At 45.3% G+C, this 22,082-nt stretch overlaps 1 protein-coding gene across 1 annotated transcript in view; it reads left to right on the top strand.

Annotated features, from left to right (window-relative positions):
- FNDC1 (fibronectin type III domain containing 1) overlaps positions 1-22,082 on the top strand; it is a 77,428-nt gene that overhangs the window by 16,181 nt on the left and 39,165 nt on the right. Inside the window, exons 2-6 of the mRNA XM_056344288.1 lie at positions 14,047-14,256; positions 15,887-15,985; positions 17,844-17,958; positions 19,177-19,364; positions 20,011-20,118. Of these exons, the coding sequence (XP_056200263.1) occupies positions 14,047-14,256; positions 15,887-15,985; positions 17,844-17,958; positions 19,177-19,364; positions 20,011-20,118 (720 nt within the window). The remainder of the gene's footprint in view (positions 1-14,046; positions 14,257-15,886; positions 15,986-17,843; positions 17,959-19,176; positions 19,365-20,010; positions 20,119-22,082) is intronic.

Here is a 22,082-nt window from a genome sequence, read left to right as displayed (position 1 = left end):
AAGAGCAGTTCTAGCAAGAAAAGCAGAGTAGTACCAATGTGAGTTAGTATTAGACAGCCAGGTGGAGGAGATGTATCTAGAAAAAGGGGTAGTTTGAGTGGCAGGTTTAAAAGCCACTTTCCAATACTGCTTTTGAAGTAGTGGTTTAAAAAACACTTCCGAAATGGGTCTGCCAAATGTTCAGCTCTTTCTATTTTTTCTTATTAGGGAGTGGAGAATAATTAAAGTTTTTATGACATACAAAGTACATTCTTCACTGAATGTCGCTCCATTTTCTCTTAGCAATTGAAGATTTTACTCTAGAAGGGTTACAGCTCTACATACCATACCTGATTTTAGAGTCTATGCAATATCCGTCCATCTCCACCTCGCCTTACGCTTGGAGGTTTTCAGGAGTCTGGTGCTGGAATGGGTTCATGTTTTATTCTCTCAGAAGTAGCTGCTCAGTTGAACAGTGGGCTGTAGGTCTCCAGAAACTGAAACAGTGGCCTGATGTAAACCATGTGTTTTGGAGCCCAGGCTGTGCACTTTGTGTGGGTGGTAGCAAGGAGCCCCAGGGGCCAGAGCTGTGCAGCCAGGAGAGCTCACAACCCTCCTGCTCAATTCTTCTGGACTGTCAGAGTGGCTTTTTTGTTGTCTTGGTGGACCTGAAGGAGCAATGACTCGATGCCCCTCCCTCCAGAGCGAGAATAGATTTCGAATAAGCTGGAGGCAGAGGGTGGTACCAAGGTTTCAGCTGGGAGTGCACCAAAGAGCTTTGGATAAAGTCTTGAGTCAAAGAACTCAAATGCATGCAGTGAGGGATATTTTTAAGTGCTTGTGAGACAGATGTCAGTCTCCAAGTGATGACCACAAGTGAAAAGTACACACTGTAGTGACAGAATTACGTAAAGTAAAGCAAAGGGGCTTTTCTTAAGGCATACCTCTCTGCAGCATCTCAAGAGGGGTGTGGAAAGGGAAAGCTTTCCTTTTTTAAAAATTGTAACAGTATTGCTCAGAACAGGATGGGTTTTGATGTTACTACTCTGGGGCCAGGTGGAGGAACTGTTTCCATGAATTTTTTGTTGCTTGGTTTATGCATGCAGCAAAGCACAGCTTACCGAGTCTCAGTTCTCTCCTGCTGACTGTCATGTTTTTATCCCTTTGTCATGCTGGCTGTTTGTGAAAGCTTATCAATGCCTTTTGTAGTTGTCATTCCGCAGGTATCTGAAGGTGGGCTTTAATCCATCCCTGTGTTTCTGTGCTTGGTACATTGTTGGGTTTGTCTGGGAATCTTGGCTGACAAGCCCTTCCCAAGAGATATGCTCCAGATAGCCACACTGATACAAATTAAGCTTTTCCATCTCCTGCAGTGACAGTTCAAGCCAACCAGTCAGATCTACACAGCAGCAGGTTTAGAGGTCAGCTCTGTCCTCATGGTGACAGACAAGAGGAGGACATCCTGCCAAGGAATGTGCAAACTGAATACCTGTTGTCTCTGCCTCTCGTGTTGCTGCACACTTCATTGTTTTGATGCTGGTGTTCTTTGTAGTGCCCGTACCTACCTGATGAGCAACATGGTCACTGATTTCTTCTTGCAGTTTAAAGTTTTTGGCTGTATAAATACACGAGCAGAGTTAGATGAGCAACATCATGATTGGAAGCAAGTTACCAAGGGTGTAGTCTTCAGGGAGAACAGACAGACAATTAAAACCCAATAAATCAATGGAAAGAAGTGACTTCTCTGTCACTGTGTATAAGTCAGTTCCAGGTCCCTGTAGGGCATAGTATGGAAAAGCAATGTGACTCTTCTGTGCTTGTCCGTTTGAATCCGGCTTGGTTCTTATAGCTCAGAGAGGCACTAGTTGTTAATTATGAGATAATCATGTTCAGCTTGAGATACAGACCATCTTCAGTAAGCCTGGAAGGCTATAGTCTTTAAGCAGAGAATTTCCATAGGAAAAAGGGCAAATCTCTCCAAAAATTACCGAGGAAATAAATGAAGAGGCTTAGAGTCACCAATAGCAGATATGGTAAAGGGCATAACTAAATAATTTGTGTTTAACTACCCCTCTACAACACAAAGGAGAGGACCAACTCTTTTTATTGGAAAATTGTATTTTTGGAACCCATGAGAAGACTTAGGGTTTTATACAACACATAGGGTATCTGTGGAACTTATTGTTGGTATATTAAAATGAAATCAAAACATGAGCAGTTGAAAGGGAAAGATATTTTTGTAATTTCCTGAATACACTGAATTGCCTGGGAGATCTGAGGAATTGGGTGTGTTATATAGAGCAGAGGACCGCTGGTAACTCCTCAAAAAATATGTGGATTCAGTAGGAGGTGTTTGCAAAGATTTTGCCAGTGCTCCTCCTGGGAACTCAAGTATCCATTTAGCATTACACTTCTAGTAGTGCCTCAGTCCCCAGGTGTTGGTGATACTTCTCCTTTTTTCTTGCTCTGAGATAATGTTTTCTAGATCTCTTACTGTCTTTATAATTCTCCTCTTGACTGTAGTCAGTGGGCCTGTATATGTCTTAAAACATAGGGACTGGTGTGGTGGGTTGACCCTGGCTGGACACCAGGTGCCCACCAAAGCTGCTCTGTCACTGCCCTCCTCAGCTGGGCAGGGGAGGGAAGATATAGAGAAAGGCTCAGGGGCTGAGGCAGAGCAGGGAGAGATCACTCAGCAATTACTGTCACAGGCAAAACAGACTCTACTCAGGGAAATTACTTTAATTTATTGCCAATCAAATCAGAGTAGGATAAATAAACCCAAACCTTAAAACCACCTCTCCCCCCTGCCTCCCTTCTTCCCGGTCTGAGCTTCCCTGGCGGTTTCTCTCCCTGCTCCCCCAGCAGTGCAGGGACACTGGCATGGGGCTGGGGTCAGTCCCCCACACGCTGTCCCTGCCGCTCCTGCCCCCTCAGGGGGAGGCTCCTCACACCCTGCCCTGCTCCAGCCCGGGGTCCCTCCCACGGAGACGGTCCCCCATGACCTGCCCCAGCGCGGGTCCCCGCGGGGTCACAGCCCGGCCAGCAGCCCTGCCCCGGCCTGGGCTCACCCCTCCGCGGGGCCACAGGCCCTGCCAGGAGCCGGCTCCAGCGCGGGCTGCCCACGGGGTCACAGCCTCCTGCGGGCATCCCCCTGCTCCGGCGTGGGGTCCCCACGGGCTGCGGGGGGGATCTGCTCCACCGTGGGCTCCCGGGGCTGAGGGGACAGCCTGCCTCAGCCTGGGCTTCACCGCGGGCTGGGGGGGAACCCCTGCTCCGGGCCTGGAGCCCCTCCCGCTCCTCCTTCTCCACTGACCTGCATGTCTGCAGGGTCTCACATTTGCTCACTCCTTTCTCCTGGAGATGTTGTGGGTTTTACACACACACACATGCACAGACACACAGACACACACACACGGACTCAGCCTTGGACATTGGCTGGTCCATCTTGGAGCTTGGCTGGCGTGGGCTCCATCGGACACAGGGGAAGCTTCTGGCAGGTTCTTACAGAAGCCCCCCCTGTAGCCCCACCAACTACCAAAACCTTACGCCACAAACCTGATAAATCTGCCTATAGGACACAGTTCTAACAGCAATGAGTTTTCACTGCACAGTAGAGTAGAATAATCTCCAACTGATCCAGACAGGATTATATTGATTTTTTTCAACAACATCGCATTGTTATTTTGGTTAATCTGTGAGCAGCTACAGCCACCAGATCCTTGTCTTGAAATCTTTGTGTGGTGTTCTCCATTTGATGTTTGATTCTTTATGGTGCCTTTTCTTGATTTTTCCAATGTGTGTTGTCTGTTCTAAATTTCATCTGTGAGTCATATATCTGTGTTATATATCCATGTATATGTAACTATAGGAAAATGTTAAGCTTGCAAGTATATGCATATTACTAGTATGTCTTTATTATCATATCTTATTTTTCACAAATGTTAGTGTTAAAAAGCCTTCAACAATAGAAGTTTAGGCAACTCCAAGTTAAAATTGGAGTCTTGTCCCCACAGCGGTGCTGAAGTCTGTCCCAGAGAGGCTGGGAACGTCAAGTCCTCTGTCTGCATTAGAGGGAACAGCCCATCACTGTTTCTGCAGCTGAGCTCATGGAAGCCAGTTGGTGTGGTTGGTTGGTTAAGTAAAAAATCAGTTGCGGGTAAATGTTAAATTGTTATCGTGATTTATGGACCAACTACCAGGCTCTTTTTCATGGTCTGGAATAGTATTTAGAATTATTTTTGCTGGTAGATACTATCATAGTAAAAGTATGTCCATTTATCATTTTGGATGTGTTGGGAAAGGCAGGGATGAAACTGTTGTCTGTACAGATGTGGCATCCCACAGAGCCGTGCTGCTCACAGGCCTTCTGCCTTGTTCTCCAAGCTTACTGAGGTAAGAAAACATCTTGTTTCAGGGCATGTGTTTGACAATGGAGATGTGAAGCTTACCAAGGAGGTCACAGACTAGTTTTGACTTTGAACATGATTGCTTTGCCATGCATGGGGTGAATGGAGGTAATGACCAGGGTCAGGGTGTGAGAAGGGGATCTGTGATGGAAAGTATTTTGAAACAAGCTGGTTGTGGCCCCTTTGTCCTCCTGCCCCTATAGAGATGGTGAGGTCAGCCATGGTCAGGGCAACCCTGCACATTTGCCAACTGGTTTTGCCTGCTCTGTCCCTGCAAGGAGCCTGGGCTGCAAAGCTGATGTCACTCCAGTGCCGCCTTTCTTCCAACTCAGTGAAGAGGCAGGTGTTGGACAACACCCTGGATGGATGCTTGCAGACCAGGGCCACAGCTGTGGTGTGCTCTCATAGCCCCTTTGGGGTTGCTGGGAGTTTTTACATCTATGTGCTTTCGTCACTGGAGAAGCTCGTATTGGGAAGTGTCCAAAGGCAGCAGGTATGAGAAAGGAGAGTAGCCCAGGCTTGGTGGGCTCCCTTCAAAGGGTGCTGATGCAGAAGAAAACCTGTGCATGGTCGTCAGTGGGAGAACGCGAAGCCTTCAATAACTCGGTTGTTTTTAATTCATAATACATGCATTAATGGTGTAGAAACACGTTGTTGAGTTTGGAAAATGCCCTAGTCCTACTGTGCGTAGCATTCAGAGGGCTTTTCAAAGGGAGCTGGAAACTTCTGTTGATGCTGTCAATTTAAAGAATGTCCTCCGGATGCCAGGTAACTCCTCTACAGATGTATAATGAATCGCTTTGCTTAAATCAGACATTACCCTTGGATACTGGTCCCCTGCCCAAAACTCCTGGCCAGAAACCGGTGAATTATGGCGCGCTTTCCATTGTGCTTTGCAGAAACTGAAGTGTTCCAGTCCCCAGTTTCTGTGCCAAGCAGAAGTGTGGGGAAATGTGCTGAGCGATTACTTTTTTTTTCTGTGAGAAACAAAGGATTTATGTGTTTGCCTCCACTGCTTTAACTGATTGGCTTATTTTCAGGAGAAGATCTGATGCTGGGTGTATAAATTAGTGGCATTAAACAAGTTGGTTAGCTCACGTAGGGGCAAGGTTGATGGTGCATTTTAAAATGCGAGGGGACCTACCAACCCGGTAAGCCTGAGGCTGGATTTGTTCTCCCATTTCAGTCCTGCTTTCTCTGATAGTATACTTATGCTTTTACACATTACCTGCTGCAATGCTACAAAGATCCACAGTAGCCCCAGTGCTATGCTTGTGCCATGGCTGGTCTGAAGTAAATCATTGAGCCCAGAGTCTTCTGGAGTTGGAGCAGTCAGCACTTCTTGGTTCAGAGGGCCACATCAGCACTGTTTAAGCTGGCTCACTGACCGCAGGAAATATCTTTGCAGAGTGAACTCTTCTCAGGATGGCCCCAATCCAGCCCTCATTGAAACTGGTGGAATTGCTCCTATTTTCTCAACGGAGCTTGGATCAAACTGTCAGCTTGAAAAAAAATTAATACCCAGTAATTCTCTGCCAAAGTGACACGGTGCATCAATTTTGGGGTGGAAAACAAGTATCTTCCTGTAGTATTCTGTCTGTCCTCTTTCTTCTTTACTTATCTGCTGATGTGACTTTCATATAGCTGTATGGAGATGTGTAACGGTGAGAGTATGTGAAGGCAAGGAGCAAAGCAGCCACCGTGTGTGCACTGCTGGATGAGAAAGGTGGGGTATTCTCTTTCTCTTGTGCCTCTCAGTTATGGTAAAATGCCATTTTTCTTTTCCTGTTCATGAATAACAACCGAAAGCCTGGAGTTGACAAAGGACTACAGAGCTTTAGATGCCTCGCTCTGCTAGTAAAGCTCTACTTTCTCCGTTTTCAAATACACCCTGATTTGTAATCTATTTCAAATTAGGTGAACAAATAAAATGATGTATCGGAATTGTCCCAATCCTTAAAGCCAATGCACAAAGTGATTTACCTGCTGGAAGATGGTAGAAGACCATGTGGAAAACAACACCCTTTGCAGGCATAAAGAAGGGATGCATGATCACGTTGCAAAGTATTTTTGAATGCAATACACTTTTTCCTGATGAAAGGCTGGCCATGATACAGACCGTGCCTGAACACTGCCTCCTGAGTGTGGAGCTTTTCCTCCCTGGCTTCCGTGGTGCCTCCTGTGGGGCTGGTGTCCCTTAGTCTTGCTGCACCCCTGGCCTGTCTCAATTTCACAAGTTGAACAATGGCAATTATAGAGGTGCCCTAGGATCTGTTTGCCACATGCTATAGATTTGAGTGTCACCACTTAAGCAGTTGCCTTTAGCAGAGGCTGACACAGTAGGTTTTAGGAGTGTGGATGTTTTACAAAGGGTCTTACCTCACAAATGGAATTAATTTTAGAGTTGCCAGCTGAAGAATCAAAATGTAGTGCCTCTTTTTTTTTCTGTTCACTTGTTCACTATCATTTTTTGCTACAAGTACAGCTGATATCTTGATGGTGGTAGGGCTTGGACACTTATGGGAGTGCATGGTATACAAGAGTGTTACATCCTAAAGGAATATCTAGGAACCACAGCTGTCTGAGGTACTTTTCTAGCCCTAGTGTTGGGTTTTGGGAGGGATGCTGCAGTGTGTTCGTAAACCCAGTTGCTCAGCTCTGAAACTGTATTGCAGATTGACAGTGGTGCAAGGTTATGATCTCAGAGGACAATTGGTTGTGCTTCGAGAGCAGTTAAGGGCTTCTTAAGACAAGGATCTCCTCTTTCAGGAGGGTGAATGAACTGAGCAGTTTGGCACATTTTATTTATCTTCCATTCTGTTTTGTCTGGTAAAGCAACAGTAGCCTCAAATCCAGGGTAGAGTCAATCAGTCGCATTTGATGCTTAGAACTTATTTTTAAAAATGAAAATAATAAAAAAACCCAGAACACACACACCCCCTGAAAAAAAAAAGGGGGGTGGGTGGGAGGGGAGCAAAAAATCCCACCAGTTTGCTGTTGCAGTGTAGACTATGATGATTTTTGGTCAGGTTGCCCATGGCAGGATTTCATTTGCCAGCTGACATTTTTGGCCTTTTCTGTTGAAGGCAGTTCATCACTTTCTGATGAGTTCATTCTCTTTAAGCAGCTACAGCTTCTCTCTTCAAGCTGTGACTTTGCCCATGGCTGGGTCACTGTGCTTAGCCTCCCAGACTTCTGCCTGAAGTGAAAAGAGAGGTTCGTAGATTTTTATCGACTATATGAATGTTGTATACAGACTGCCAAGTATGTGTTCTCTCTGCAGCGGAATGTGTTTTATAGGTCCAGTTTTCCAGTACTGAAGTAACGGCACACAGAAGGAAAATGTAGAAAAGTTTTTGCTGACCAGAGAGGGCAAAAGCAGAGATTTTGTATCTAGACTTGTGGTGGTAAATTGACATGCTTAATTTTTTGTGACCTCATATTTCAAATACTTTATGCACTTATGTATTAATAGGTTTATGTTGCTTGGGATATTTTTACCCGCAGTTATGCTATATACTAGGGGTCAGTACTTCCCTTTTCTTCTGGAGCTATTTTGTGTTTTCCTTTGCTAGATAATTGATGAGGCACTCTGAAGAATCTGTGATTTGGCAAGTGCAAGTTGCCTCCTTGTGTGGTTGTTTAGAGGATGTTTTACCCTCAGCTTAGACCTCATGCTCTCTCCTTACATCATTTGTAAAATGTTCTCCCACGGTCCTGAAACTTTGGCAACATTAGTGTACGTTTCAGCTGCAAAAAGTCAATACCGAGGCTTTAATCAGCCCTGCATTTGGGGGGCCAAGATAATATATACAAATTCTTGTAGCTGTAGGTAATGTTGGATTTCTAAGCTGAAGAAAGCACAAGGGAGTGACTCTTTCTCATTTTCCAGAACATAGAAAAGAATTTTGTTTTATTTTAATTGCAGGTAGCTCTTCAGATGAGGTCTGAAGATGTTTACCACTTGATTTTGTTTGGCCAGAGCAAAGGTCCAGAGAACCGTTAAATCAGTTTTAGAACCAAAAGTGAAAAAAAAAAAGAAGTAATATTTACAGCAGTAAATAGTGGGGAGATGGGGAAGAATCAACCTTCATTTCAATCAACCACTTGGTAGCTGTTCCCAAAATTTATTGGGAAAAAAGGGATTGGGAGTGGATGCATCTGAAGGCTTAGCTTTTTCATTGCTTCTGATTTGGGACTTCATCCAGTTTGCTGAAATCCAGCTGAGTTCCTGGTGTGCCAGAGTAGGTGTTAAACAGGGAACAGACAGCTGCCGTGCTGTATGCTTTCATAAAGGTCATATCTACTGTCTCTGATAGGAGAAGCCACAGGCACTATAGTAACTATCAGCTGTGCAGCTTTCATGCTTACCCAAAATCTTATCTTGGGACCTGTTAGGGCCATCTTCTGCAGAGGATTCAGGCAAACTGCCTATGTTTAGACCATCGCACAAGGTAGGGAGAGATGCCTGGCAGGATCAGACTGCACTCCAGGGAAGTGGTGGAAATGTTCCCTACTGCTCAGGGACCCTAAAACCCATTGGTGTCCTGGGACATACCTGGATGCCCATTTATCTGAGTTGGACTCAGCTGGCCTGGATGGAGCTGTGGTATGGATGCTGGGAGTGAACAGCAGTGCAATGTATCCATCCTGTGACATGGGGATGTGTTATGCCAGGTCATGAACAAGATACTGAGGTTTCTGTTTGTGCTTGGTCCTCCTGTTGGTAAATCTGCCAATTCTTGCATCACTCCCCCTCTGTGGGGATGAGGTTTTATTTACAGATCTCTGCACCACTGTTGCTGAGATTGGTGTACTTGCATTTCTAGTGGATATTTGATCTTAAATGGGGCAATTTTTATTGTTGCATTAATCTGTTTGGAGAGAGCTGAAGGATATGTGCAAGGTCCTGTTGAAGGTGGATGAAGCCACAGCATCCAGCTGTCTCTAATCCGTCCCTCATTTCCACCTATGCTATTTGACTGTTAGCCTTTTCTCAGTTTCAGTACTAAGTTTCTTCCCTGTCTGTATGAGATTTCCTTGTGTGTTCCTATTCCCATGTTGTCACCTTTAATATTATAGTAGCTCTTTCACTGACTTTGATCTTCCCTGTTTCAACTTCTCCTTTCCACACCCCTTTTCTTGGACCTTTTCTTGTCTCGCTTGGTCTAGGGTTGAAATGATACCTTGATTTTTCAAAAGGTTTTGCTTTCTTTAGCCCAGCACGGCAAAAAAATCCACTTTGTAGTCTCGTGAGCAGTTTCAGATCTTGCAATCTCCAGGTTCACATCCAGCACCTAGATATGCAGTGAAGGGGATCCTAGTGATGTAGGGAGGTGATGGGATGTGTCCTCCTACTGCTTGACCTGTGCTGACAGCATCATCCAATTCTTTTCTTGTTAGCTGTGAGCTATTCAAGACTGTTGTTCCTGGACAGTTCAGTGTCCCCACAAAAAGGGTCTACTTTGGGAATTGAATAACTTAAATGATGCATGGGATTTATGTGTTCCTCCTCCCACCCCTTCCCTGATGAGCGTAGCTTGTTTGGTACAATGTTTTTGGTTTTTTTGAAGATGAATGAGCCTGGTCAGCAGGACCAGACTCTGGTCCTTAGGACACAGTGAGCTTTTCTCATTGCTCAGCCTCCACAGCCCCAGGGGTATCCTCCCTGTGGGAGTCCCGTCTATTTCCTGGAGCCAAGATGTGAGCAGGAGACCAGGGCAGGAGCGTGCCCAGGTGCAGGGGCTGTGATGGCAGGAGCCAGTGACTTGCTGTCCCGTGGGACACTTGAGGAGTGGCAAATGCCCTGATTGGGGAGTGCTGGCCTTACGATGCAGCTGAGCCTGGCAGGACAGCAGCCCTGTGGGTGCTCATACGAGGTGGCGTGAGCCCAGCTTCTCCTTCCTCTCTGTGGTGGGGGTCAGGGCCTTCAGCCTCAGCCCAGCCCAGGCTGGTGGCTCCCGGGCTGTGGGCTACAGCAGGATGGGCCAGCTCCTCCCGCTGCTCTTTGTTTTCAATGAGAAATCTCTTTCTGTCAAGCCTGGCACAAACTTCATATGAAGTGCTACTGTGAGGAAAGTAATCGAAGCCTTAGAAAGCCCTGGGTTTAAAATCTCAGCTAATCCCCTGCATTCAGCATCAGGGTCGATCAACTTCTCCTTGCCTAAAGCCACATTTGTTTTAGCTTGAATACTTTCCATATGGCTTTCTGGCTGGGCTGGTTCCTTTTGTATCCTTTGTCCCTTACAACTGTCTATTTTAATTCCAGTTGGAAGCTGTGGCTTTGATTGGGGGAGCAGAGCTGATGGGCTTCACTGTCCCTCCTGGCCACCCCGGGCCCGTGGGCATATGGGCCATCGGGAGGAATCCCAAAGGGTGTGCTTGCACCGCGGCTGGCCAGCCGCAGATCTGGGAGAGCTGGCTGCTCTGGGGGAGGCGTTCCTCCCGTCCGGCCAGGGCTGGGCTGCTGTGTAGAGATGCTGAGATCCGGGGAGGTGGTGGCTACCTATGGCCCATGGGCTACAAGGAGAGGCTGCAGCAGCGGGGCTGGCCCAGTCTGACAAACGGGAGGAGAGGGCAGCATCGCACAGCAGCCAGTGGCTACTTGCTTGGGGGCTGCAAGGAAGCCACTTCTTGGTGGTGGCACACCGTGTGTAATGCCGTAATGCTGGGCAGCAGCCACGAGTTGCTGTCTGGGAGGTTTGGACTGGACATTAGGAAAATGTATCAGAAGCAGTGTGACCAGCAGGACGAGGGCAGTGATCGCCCCCCTGTACCCGGCACCGGTGAGGCCGCACCTGGAACCCTGTGTTCAGGTGGGGGCCCCTCACTGCAAGGCAGACACTGAGGTGCTGGAGCGTGTCCAGAGACGGGCAACGGAGCTGGGGAAGGGTCTGGAGCACAAGTCTGATGGGGAGCGGCTGAGGGAGCTGGGGGTGTTTAGCCTGGAGAAAAGGAGGCTCAGGGGGGACCTTCTTGCTTTCTGCAACTACCTGAAAGGACGTTGTAGTGCAGTGGGTGTCGGTCTCTTCTCCCAAGTAACAAGCAAAAGAGGAAATGGCCTCAAGTTGGGCCAGGGGAGATTCAGATTGGATACTAGGAAAAACTTCTTCACCCGAAGGGTTGCCAAGCATTGGAACATGCTGCCCAGGGAAGTGGTTGAGTCACTGTCCCTGGAAGTATCAGTTGTGTAGATGTGGCATTTAGAGACATGGTTTAGTAGTGGACTTGGCAGTGCTAGCTTAATGGTTGGACTAGATGATACTAAAGTTCTTTTCCAATCTAAACTATTCTATGATTCTGTGATAAAAGCTTTTGCCCTGGGCAGCTGGTGCAGCACTGAAGTAGGTCCACAGGGAGGCTGTGTGATGTCCATCGTGGGAGGTTTTGAAGACTGAGTTAGGGAAAACCAAGGCTGGCCTCATGCACTGTTGGAGATAGTTTGTCTTTGAGGAAGAAGTTGAGAAGAAACCTCCAGGTGTCCCATCCAGCTTGAATTTTGCCCTCTTTCATTTCTCCATGGTGGTGCTGTGAATGAAGGCTGTGTGTCTACATCAGGGGTCCTCAAACTACCGCCCGCAGGCTGGATACAGTCCCCCCAGGGTCCTCAATCCGGCCCCCGGTATTTACAGACACACACACACACCCCCGCCGGGTGTTGGGGGGGGAAACCAAGCAGCCGCAGATGACCTCCTGCCACTTCATCCGCGCACCGGCCCCCTGTTTAAAAAGTTTGAGGACCCCTGGTCTACAAGATCAACAACTAATAGGCTTTTGAAATCTGTGTTGAGCAAGAAAAAGAAACCATGGGGAGCAGGTGGTTTTTTTTTAATAGAGTGCATGACTGAATGTTCCTTGGAAAGTGGTCATGGAGCCTTATGAAAGCAACCATATTCATTGTATAGCAAAAAGCATTTATTGTTTGTTAAACACTTAGAACCAGATCTACTGCTGTGATCCAGCTAGTATACACTGATCTGGCAGCACAAGGTGTCTGTAAAACCAGCTTAATTGGCTGATTAATCTGGTATAGAGCTGCTTCATTTTGCTGGGGTGGTGAAGAGCAGCCAGAAGAGAGAAGCTGGTGAAGTCCATGTAATTAAACTGATGGTCTGTCTCTCTGTAGGCAAAATAAAAAGGCAAGATTTACTGTGCTGAGCTGCTGGCCAGTGTTTCAGTAGAAAAGCAGAATTCCCTGGGAGTGTGTGGTTCTCTGCATATGTTGTACAGCTCATCAGCACTGAAACATTGCATTTCTCATATGGATTTCAAGAGAAGCTCTGCAAACAGCTTTTGAGAGTCACTGTGATCCCTTCCAAAGTGTAATTTAACAGAAGAATGCTTGTTGGGACTGCATCAGAAGATGCAACCTTGTCAGCAGATCAGGATCAGTGAGCAGTTTGGTTAAAGAAGGTGTCACTGAGCAGAAATAATGGGAAAGGACCTGCTTTTGGTGTATATGAGGACATGCAGACATCAATACATACTTAAAGTATCAAGTTTAAGTGCTTTCCTGAATAAATATGAGCTCCTGAACTGGTGCTGAAAAGAACCTCTCACTGTCCTTCCAGGTGTCTGGCAGCTGTTGCTGTCCCAGTCTCTTGTTCCCTTGACATTGCTGTGATTGCAATGACTGGCTTAGCCAGAGAGTGAGAGGGTTTGAATATAGTGTGTAACCTCTGTGCTGGCAGGTTCACACAACCTTGTGCTTGGTGGCATGACATTGCTAGAGGAGACTGAGACCTGCTTTGAGTGCAAAATGTAAAAGATGAGAGGCGAAATTTGCTACAAGTGTGGGAGATCTCAGTCTTGTCTGGTGCCACCAGCACCTTGCTTCCTTCTGTCTGCTCTGCTTGCAGACTGTGCAGTAGCAGAGGGCAGGTCATATGCAATGGAGAATGCCACACAAACTGTAAATGCCATTCAGAGCAACCAGACTGGTTGCTTGAGTAATCTGTTGCGTCAGTATCACTTCTTAAAAGAACACTGCCAACTTGCCAGCAAATGTAAAAATGAATGACTTGTGTAAGGTACCTGTTAGAGTGCTGGATGCTCAAGGGATTGTATAATGGGAGCTTGGGAAGTCAAGAGTTGAAGCATGTGCAGAACAGACCTGTTAAATACAAGAGCAGAAGCGTTAATGATGGGTTTAGGGAAGAACCTGCTTTTAATGTGGATTGGTTCTAAAAGAAAGTTTAAATGTAGTGAAACTATTCTGTGCTTCATTTTACACTGACCTTTAGCACTTGCCAACAAACTAATGTACTGGTATGCCTGAATTAGAGAAAGGGGATTTTTATTTTTATTTTTTAAAGGAAAAGATTAAACAGGAAAGCTACGAGACATCCCCAGTTTCTGGCAGGAGTCCTTGTATTACGATATGTTTTCACTGTTGGTGTCTTGCACCAGTCTGTCTGAAGAGCCTGGGAAAAGACACTATTGAGTGTTATATATCCCACTTAGAAAACTTGTTACTGTGGTTGGGTTTTATAGCAAAATTATTTTTATAATTATGCCTATAGATGCCTATAAAATTATGCCCTTTATCCTCATGTTATTTAATAGATGTGCTTGCAACAGACATATTGGGCTGCTATACATGTCATGTGCTTCATAATAACTGTGATGGGGTTTGTGTGTGTTTGCTTATTTTTTGAAGAGAAGGACATGCCAAACAGACCTCTGAGAATGCGTGCCCAGTCTCCAGATGGCAAGTTACCTTTTCGGTGGAAGCCACCTTATGGAGCAGGCTTCAGGGGTCCACGCAGCAGATCCCAAGGTTACCTGCGTGGGTATGGAGAGAGCAGCCGAAGGATGAGCTATGCTCCGCTGCTGCAGGAGCGACAAAACCAGGAAGCGAGAAAACTAGGTGAGTCAGATTTCCCTGATAGCAACTCGCTGGTCTAGCACACTTCTGTAATCCCCTGTGGCCGCTAGGTGATCACAGATCACATGTTGTAGCCATCAAAATTACTTCTTTCTATAAATGAAAATGCTCACTATAATTGCATTCTGTAACATGTTCTTAACAGAAAAATAGGATGACCAGGGTAGAAAGTGTAGCAGAACTTGATGCTGTGTTAAAGACACCATGTGCAAGTACTCATATTAACAGCAGAGGGAGGGGCTGGGGAGAAGAGCCATAGCTGATTCTCCTTGCATGTGGTGGGACCTCTTTAAAGTCTGTTGTTTCTTGTCCCCTTCTTATTCTTTGTGTCCATATGTTATTTCAAGCCAGTGGAGAAAAATAATAATGCTTTAATTAAATCTATCCATACTTACCATTAAAACTGTTTCATGTGCCCCATACTAGAGTGTTAACACTCATGCATCCATGTTCTCTCCAGTTCCTTCGTGAGGTCGTGGTCACTAAGGGCTCTTGAGATCATCAGGTTGGCCTCTTCTGTGCTCGCTGGCCTGCTGTGCTGTGATGGTTTGCACTCGTGCCCTAGATCACCTGCCCTTGGTTTGAAGGAATTCCCATCTAATGGTGTCAGTGGGGTTTGCAACAGTTTTATATCCCCAGAGGCTGAGCATTTCCCTTTGCTCTGTTTGTGTCACTGCCTGTGTTGTGGCTGACCTGTCCCTGTCCTGCTGCCTGAGCTCCTCTCGCCTGAGCGGGCACTAGGTCTGCACTCCTGAGTCTTACTTTGCTCCTGTACTGTTTGGGTGTGTTTGCTCGAGGTTAGGCTTCTTTCTCTCAAAATCTCTCCTGTAGGCTGAAAGCCTGTACCACAGGTAGTCTGGTCTTGGGTTACAAAATGGGTGATGATTGCAAAATTCCACATAGCTGCCACAATTCCTAGCTTTGCAATGTAGTTTCCCCTTCTGCTTTGCAGGTTTTGTATGAAATGCATATCTTTATCTCTGTTTCTCCAAAGAGAGGGAACTCCTCAGTCACCTTTATCAGTTACTCCCCCTTTTCCTAAAAGGAATCTCTTACTTCTCATCCCTTCTGTGGTATTCACCTTTTCACCTTTCTGTGCACCGCTCACAGAGGGAACACTCTTGTCTGATGCCCAGCTTGTACCACTGCTCTGCAGGTTGAGAGCCTGTCCAGGCAGTACAAAAAGCAATGGAAATCTTGTCACAGACTTTGTGGAAGTTCAGTAATTAAGTTAATCTTGATGAGAAATACTGTGAAACATGATTTGGAGCATCTGCTTCTTGTTTTCATTACTTTTATAATATGTTTTTTTTAAGAAGGAGAACAAATGTTTAAATAATAAATTTATCAGGAGAAAAACTCAATCCTAGAATATAGGACTCCTGTAATGGTCTTTTCATGTTAATAATTTGCTTTCCTGTTTCTAAAATACCAAATTTACTGTTCTTACTGCATGCATATAGAACCCTCTGATGTAAGTGCTTTGACTCTAGGTAAATTAACTTTCAAATAAGCTTCTTCTTTTGTATCTCAGAAGAGAATAAACCAGAAAAGAGCAAAACTTTTTTTCAGTGAAAAAGGTTACAGTGTGTTTTTCCCCCCGCATGTACAGCCTCTGAGTCAGTTCATGTGGTTTCGCTGCCATCAAGGAGTTCCCAAGGACGGAGCCAACCTGTCTACAGGTCATCCTTAACTAAAAGAAAAATCACAGGTATGTTTCTTTCACATCTGCTGTCAGTTCATGGAGACATTTGAATGCAGTGAGATAGCTTTGTGATTTTAGACTGCAGTCTTTTGTTGCTGGAACGGTTAGGTTTTTCTCTCTGTTAGAGCTTGATAGGTGTCTCCAATTGCTTCTCTAATTCAAGCAAAGTTAATAAAATGATACAGCTCTGCACCATGATTGGTTGGGTTTCTGGGTTTGGGGGTTTTGTTTTGTTTGGTTTTGTTCTTTGGTTTTGGGTTTTTTTTGTTGTTGGTTTGTTGGTTTTTTTTAATGTCCTCCTCTCTAGCTATTGGGAAATGTTATCCACTGCAATAACCACATGAGAAGACTTGATTAAATCAAAGCTAGGACCTCCACAATGGTATGCGTTCTTGTCAGATCTTCACCCCCTTTTCTGAAGGGTTGATTTCCAGAAGCCTAAACCTGGTCAGCAGAAGTTTTCACTTTCTTTTGGAACATACTGCTGCCAAGATTAAAAAGCATTCTGAGTCATCTCCATGCCAGCACCACTTTGTCATCCCCTTGCACAGTGATCAGAATATCGTGGGGGTGGCAGAGTGGTTTGGATATTTTGATGGTGATGGAGAACACCCTTGTCAGAACTGAGAACTATGATATACTGAAATCCCACCTCACACCTTCTCTGTGGAGGTGATACCATCCATTTCTCATGTTCACTTTCTCTCTTCAGGTGCTCCCATTGCAAAACTTTGTGAATAGGTCCACTAAGCCACTTGTGAGCAGTAGATGGGTCCTCTCAGCCACTTTTGCGTAGTAACTGTTTGCCTTGGAAAACCTGAAATTTTATGAGAACCCTCTACATTAAGAACTTGATTGGAAGAAGTGATATGTGCTTTCCTGCTGCCTGCCTTCTGTGTGGGCAGTGCTGGGTTTCAGTGTAACATGCCACCTGCTGAAGAGAAGGGCAATCTTTCCCTGGACTTCAGTCATACATCAGTAAGGTCCCTAGAGGATGAAATCATACTCCAGACTTTACTGGCCCCTTGTCTTTCCTGACACATCAATATTTTTCCAGTGTTACTCTTCTGTAAATCTTGGGCTGGAAGGTTGCACTTCGTGCATTCTGTGCCTTTGGGAGACTTGGGAATGGTCACTAACAGGAAGAGTAATAAATCTTTCATGGCGTGGTAGATAGACTAGACTGGAAAAACTGATGGACAGAGAAAAAGGAGCATCATCAAAATGAAAAACCTCAAAGAGCAAGTTAGTTTCACTTAATTTGTAAATTTTTAAACTACTTGCAAAAGAAATTCTGGTATGTCAAAACAGCCCACTTCAATGATTTTGGTTTTTTCATTCAAATTTTAAATTATTTTTGCCTTATATACCATAAAAAATGAAAAGCGGAACTGAAACAACCTCTTTGAAGCACTCAAAAATGTAAAATATGCAGGAATTCTTGTGAGGAATTTTTGACAGTCCCTGGTTTTATTGTCCTACAAAATGAAACAAATTTTAGAATCTCAAATTTTTTCATAAGTTAAAACTTCTGCTCTGCAGGCAGCTCTAGCAATGAGTTTGCCAGAGACTGTGAATGTCAATACGTTAATAAGACATTTGCTGTAAGTGACAGTTTGGGGACTGATAGAATATTGAAGGACTGTAGACTATAGTAGTGCTCTGGTCTGGTAAGCAGACAACCAACAGAAGAAATGATGCTTCCATGGAGTACCATCAGTAACCAATGTACTTGGTTTTCCACTACTACTGTATTTGTTATTCATCTCTGCTGCATGCCTATTTTACTGTCAGTTGGACAGTTACTGTTTTTTATGAGAACTCTATGTTGTTAATGATACGCTATTTTGTTTCGCCATTTCAGAGGAGGAAGAGGTGGAGGTGGCACAAGACATAACCGTTCGAGTTATGTCCTCTCAGTCTGTGCTTGTTGCTTGGACAGACCCACTGCATGAAAAACAGAAGGTTGCAGCAAATAGGTAGTTACCCCTGTGCCATGTTTTCTTTTCAGAATGCATACTGAAGGTGAACTGCTGCCAACACACTACTTACTGCTTTTGCATTTATTTAATTACAGTTGCTTATGAGAATTATTTAGCTTAGGGCATAGAAATTTGCATATCCATACCTATGACAGTGGCTGGTAGGGGATGCTTCAGAGCAGCTGTTTGAAACCCGATGTGGGGTGATGTACCCTCCTTGCCTCCCAGTGCCCTGGTCTCTAGTATTTAGAGGTCTGTGTAAGTGCTGGACTACAGCTTTTTACATCCCTTCTGAAATGTTGTCAGCACCAACTGGGATATTTTGCTATTCAAATGCTGGTATATCACTACAGTCAGCAAATCCCCATGTGTGCATGAAGAAAGAAGGGGCGGGGGACAGGGCACAGCCCACAGAGGTGAGACATTGAGTTGGGTTGTCAGAACAGACTACAACTTTGAGACGACCATATGGCAGCGGAAGGAAGCATTGCTGCAATGGGAAAGATGCCTGTCAGTGCCCCCTGCATCTACTGACCCACCAGAAACACCTTGCAGCTGAGGCTGAGCAGGTCAGGGGCTTCTGTGAGTGGGAGAGTTTGCAGCATGCTGCAGCAGTTGGAGACCAAAATAAACAGAGAAATGGGCTGGAAACAGCCAAAGGTCTGAAAGCATGGATTATGCTGCTCAGCCTGGGAACACCAAAAAGCTCTGTAACCCAGTGCTGAAAGACCCCGAGGGGCACAGCAGGAGAAGTGGTAATTTTAGCTGTTCCAGTTTTCTCAGTTTCCTTGTGGAAGCAGTTATCTGGGCAGACACATGGGAACTGAGCTGCTGGTGCTGCTCTGGGAGCAAGGGGCTCCGAGCTGTCCGGCCATGCTCACAGCCATGGGGCAGGGAGGTGGTGGCATGGGGCGCCTGGCTCGGGTTGGAAAGCCCTGCAGCTTCCCCTTGGGACAGTCGGTGTTTTGAGTAAGAGGCTGGAAAGGGCAGTCTGTCCCCTGGGGTGAAAGCAATCAGACATTAGCAGAAGGCACAAATACTTGCTTAAAAGACACTGGGTCTTGATGGGGTGCTACTTTGTTGTTTACAGTTTGGTAGGTTTCCCAGTAAGCTCCAGCAGGCTAGCTGAGGGGAAAGCAGCCCTGTCCCTTTCTGATTCTGCTAATACTAGGTTTTGACAAGTGAATTTTTATTTTCCTGTGTTTCTGATCTCAGGCAATACAGTGTTCGCTATCGGGAAAAGGGGGAATCAGCAAGGTGGGATTACAAGCAGGTGTCCAACCGGAGGGCGCTGGTGGAGAATCTGGTGCCAGACACCATGTATGAGTTTGCCGTCCAAATCCTGGAGGGAGAAAAGGAAGGCAAATGGAGCGTGTCTGTTTACCAACGGACCCCAGAGGCAGGTATGTATTCAAAGGGTCCTTAGGGTAACACAAGTCTTAGGGCTTGAGCTGTGAAGTAGAGCTGACTTGAGGGAAAGCCAGAATAACTGGTTGCCTGAGGCAGCAGAAGGTTGGGAACCTGGGAAAAGCCTCATGCTGCTGCCTGCGTCCCTGCAGCAGTGCTCTGGAGAGCACACCAGGGCTGCTCTTGTGGTGCAATGAGGCTGGGAGGAGGTGGTTTGGGTATTTCTGGGGGACTGGTCAGCACCTGGGATCCCTGCAGCTGTGTGTGCCCCTTCCTTTGGGAGCAGCAGCATGGCTGCTGTCCCTCTCTGTGGGCAGCAAATTTAAATCCTGCATCCACCATGGAGAAGGTGTGGGGCCCCTTTGGTACAGGGAAGTGGTCCATAAAACCCAAATTACCACATCATTCCAGCTAAGCCATAGTAAGCAGTCTCGTGCAGACAGCCTGTTCCTAAAAGTGAGGAATAAAAATTCACCACAGGAGACTGATAGAGACATGTAATACAGGCATGCACGGACCTGAGCCATGTGTGCTCTTCCCATTTATCTTTGAAATGGCTGTAGAAGAATTTCTGCTCTGAGAAGAAGGAACAAAAGGTGTATGCTATGTAGGTCAGCTTTTCTTACCTGCCTCTTCTCACAGCTCCTGCCAGTGCACCTGAAAATTTGGATGTTTGGCCGCTAAAGGGGAAACCAACCTCTGTAGCAGCATCCTGGGATGCTCTCCCAGAGAGTGAAGGAAAAGTCAAAGGTAAGTCATCACTGTCAATTTTTAATCCCCTCAAGGGGCTGGTCTTCTCAAAGCCAGACTGCTGCTCCACAGTAGGCTGGAACCACTGACTGCCAGGATTTTTTCACTTGTTAATGGCTTATACCTGAGCAAAATTTTCTTGTTTCCAGCCCACTATCTCCGCACCACCGCTGGGAAGCCATTGTCACCGTGTGCCTGGGATGTCACAGAGCTTCCCGGAGTGCACGCTTACCTCTTCTTCCATTGATAAGCAGGTCAAAACAGAGCTCAAGAAGGAAGTTTCCCAAAGGATTTGTAACAATTAGGTGAAGAAGGAAAAGTTAGGTAGTTGCCAAGAAAGTGAGTGGGTTTATCATGTGTTTTATTTCTAGTTTATTGTGGAAGGAAAGCCTCAGCTTAAGAAGCATGCACAAGTTCTGATTGCAACAGATACCACATAGAAGCCTTGTCTACTATAGCGTTACTGTACATGGTTATAAAGCTAATTTGTCAGTGGCTATTTACTTGCGTAAGATTTTGAAAAATATCTTCCTGGGATTTTTTTTTTCTCCTATTTCTATCTCAAAATGAACAGGCTGATTCTTTGGGCTGCTTCCATTTTCCAGTGGTTGACAGGATTGTGTACTCAAGTTACACAAGTTTCTGGAGGTGCCTTATCAGCACTATAGCATCTCAGGATTTAAAAAACCTTTGGCCAGGAGGGAAGTATACCATGTTTGCATACAAGACCTACATTATGTGTTCTTCAGGGCACTGGTGGAATTCCATCCTCTTTGAAGTCACTAGGAGTCTTGCCAGTTGCTTCAATGGAACTACAATTGTGTCCAAGAATTATTATTTCTTCAAGCAGGGTCATGCAGGGACATTATCAGAAATTTCAAATCTGCTCGTAATTTTGAGCAGTCTGTAGCCCTTTGTCCTTTTTTGTCTGCTGATCTTTAGATGATTCATCCAAGGCAAGCATTTTAAGGATACCTGATATTCAAGGGCTGAACACTTACATGTGTCTAATATATCATTGTTTTTCTTGAGTATGAAGTAGTACAGAAGAGGTCTTATTTTTAAACTAAATACATGACAAAAAATATATTTATACTGGCTAAATGAAATCACTGAATTAGCACTTCACAGTTGTTTTGATAGCACATGGTAATCAGGAATTTTGGTCTTTTGATCCTTCTATTTTTCAACCCTGTCCGTTTGTATATTTATGCCACATATTAAAGTAATGGGAGAAAATGTCCTCCAGTAGCTGTTTGGGAGCTACCAGAAGTTACACCAGTGCCACTGCGATTAAAGCAACTCCTGTGCATCTTAAAACAAAAAGAAAACAATCCAAAGCTTACCACACCTTCTAATAAATCTTTTTCCACTGGGCATTAAATGCATTTGCATATAAAATATTGATGAAATATTTTTTTATTGATTTTGATGACCTATGCATGGCTTATTTCTTAACCCAATTGGAATTTATTTTCAAAACCCTGTTTGTGTCTGATACCCATGCCTCTTACAGAGGATTGAAAAGAAAAGGAAGCCTGCCCATGGCTGAGATCTTATCTGCAATCCTTGGGAGCGTAGTGGGAAGCTCCACTTCATGCATACAACTTCTCCTATAGGGGTGAAATTTCTCTCAATACAGAGGGCTAATGCAGAGCACAGGTGCCACAGTAATCCTAAACCGAAAGGTGAGAGCAGGGTGAGTTTCTGAAGTGGCAGCAAGACCTTGCTTTGCTCACTGCAGTGGTGGTTGGCCCTGGCTATAGTTAAGCACAATGTGTCAGATTTTGATTTTGTTGGACAGATGTGCTATTTCTACCATTTGGCAATATGCAGTGCTGATATTTCCTGGTAGAAGTATCTTTTCTGTGTAAGAACCTCAATCATCCAGGCATGAATTTTACCTACTGGCCTGTAGATTGCAGCTAAAACCCCTCTAAGCAAAGACTCAGCTGGAAACATGT

The sequence above is a fragment of the Falco biarmicus genome, chromosome 6 (assembly GCF_023638135.1).
Source record: "Falco biarmicus isolate bFalBia1 chromosome 6, bFalBia1.pri, whole genome shotgun sequence".
In the NCBI taxonomy this organism is placed as follows: Eukaryota; Metazoa; Chordata; class Aves; order Falconiformes; family Falconidae; genus Falco; species Falco biarmicus.
The sequence above is the reverse complement of the archived record's forward strand: the minus strand, read 5'-3'. Positions and strand labels throughout refer to the sequence as shown.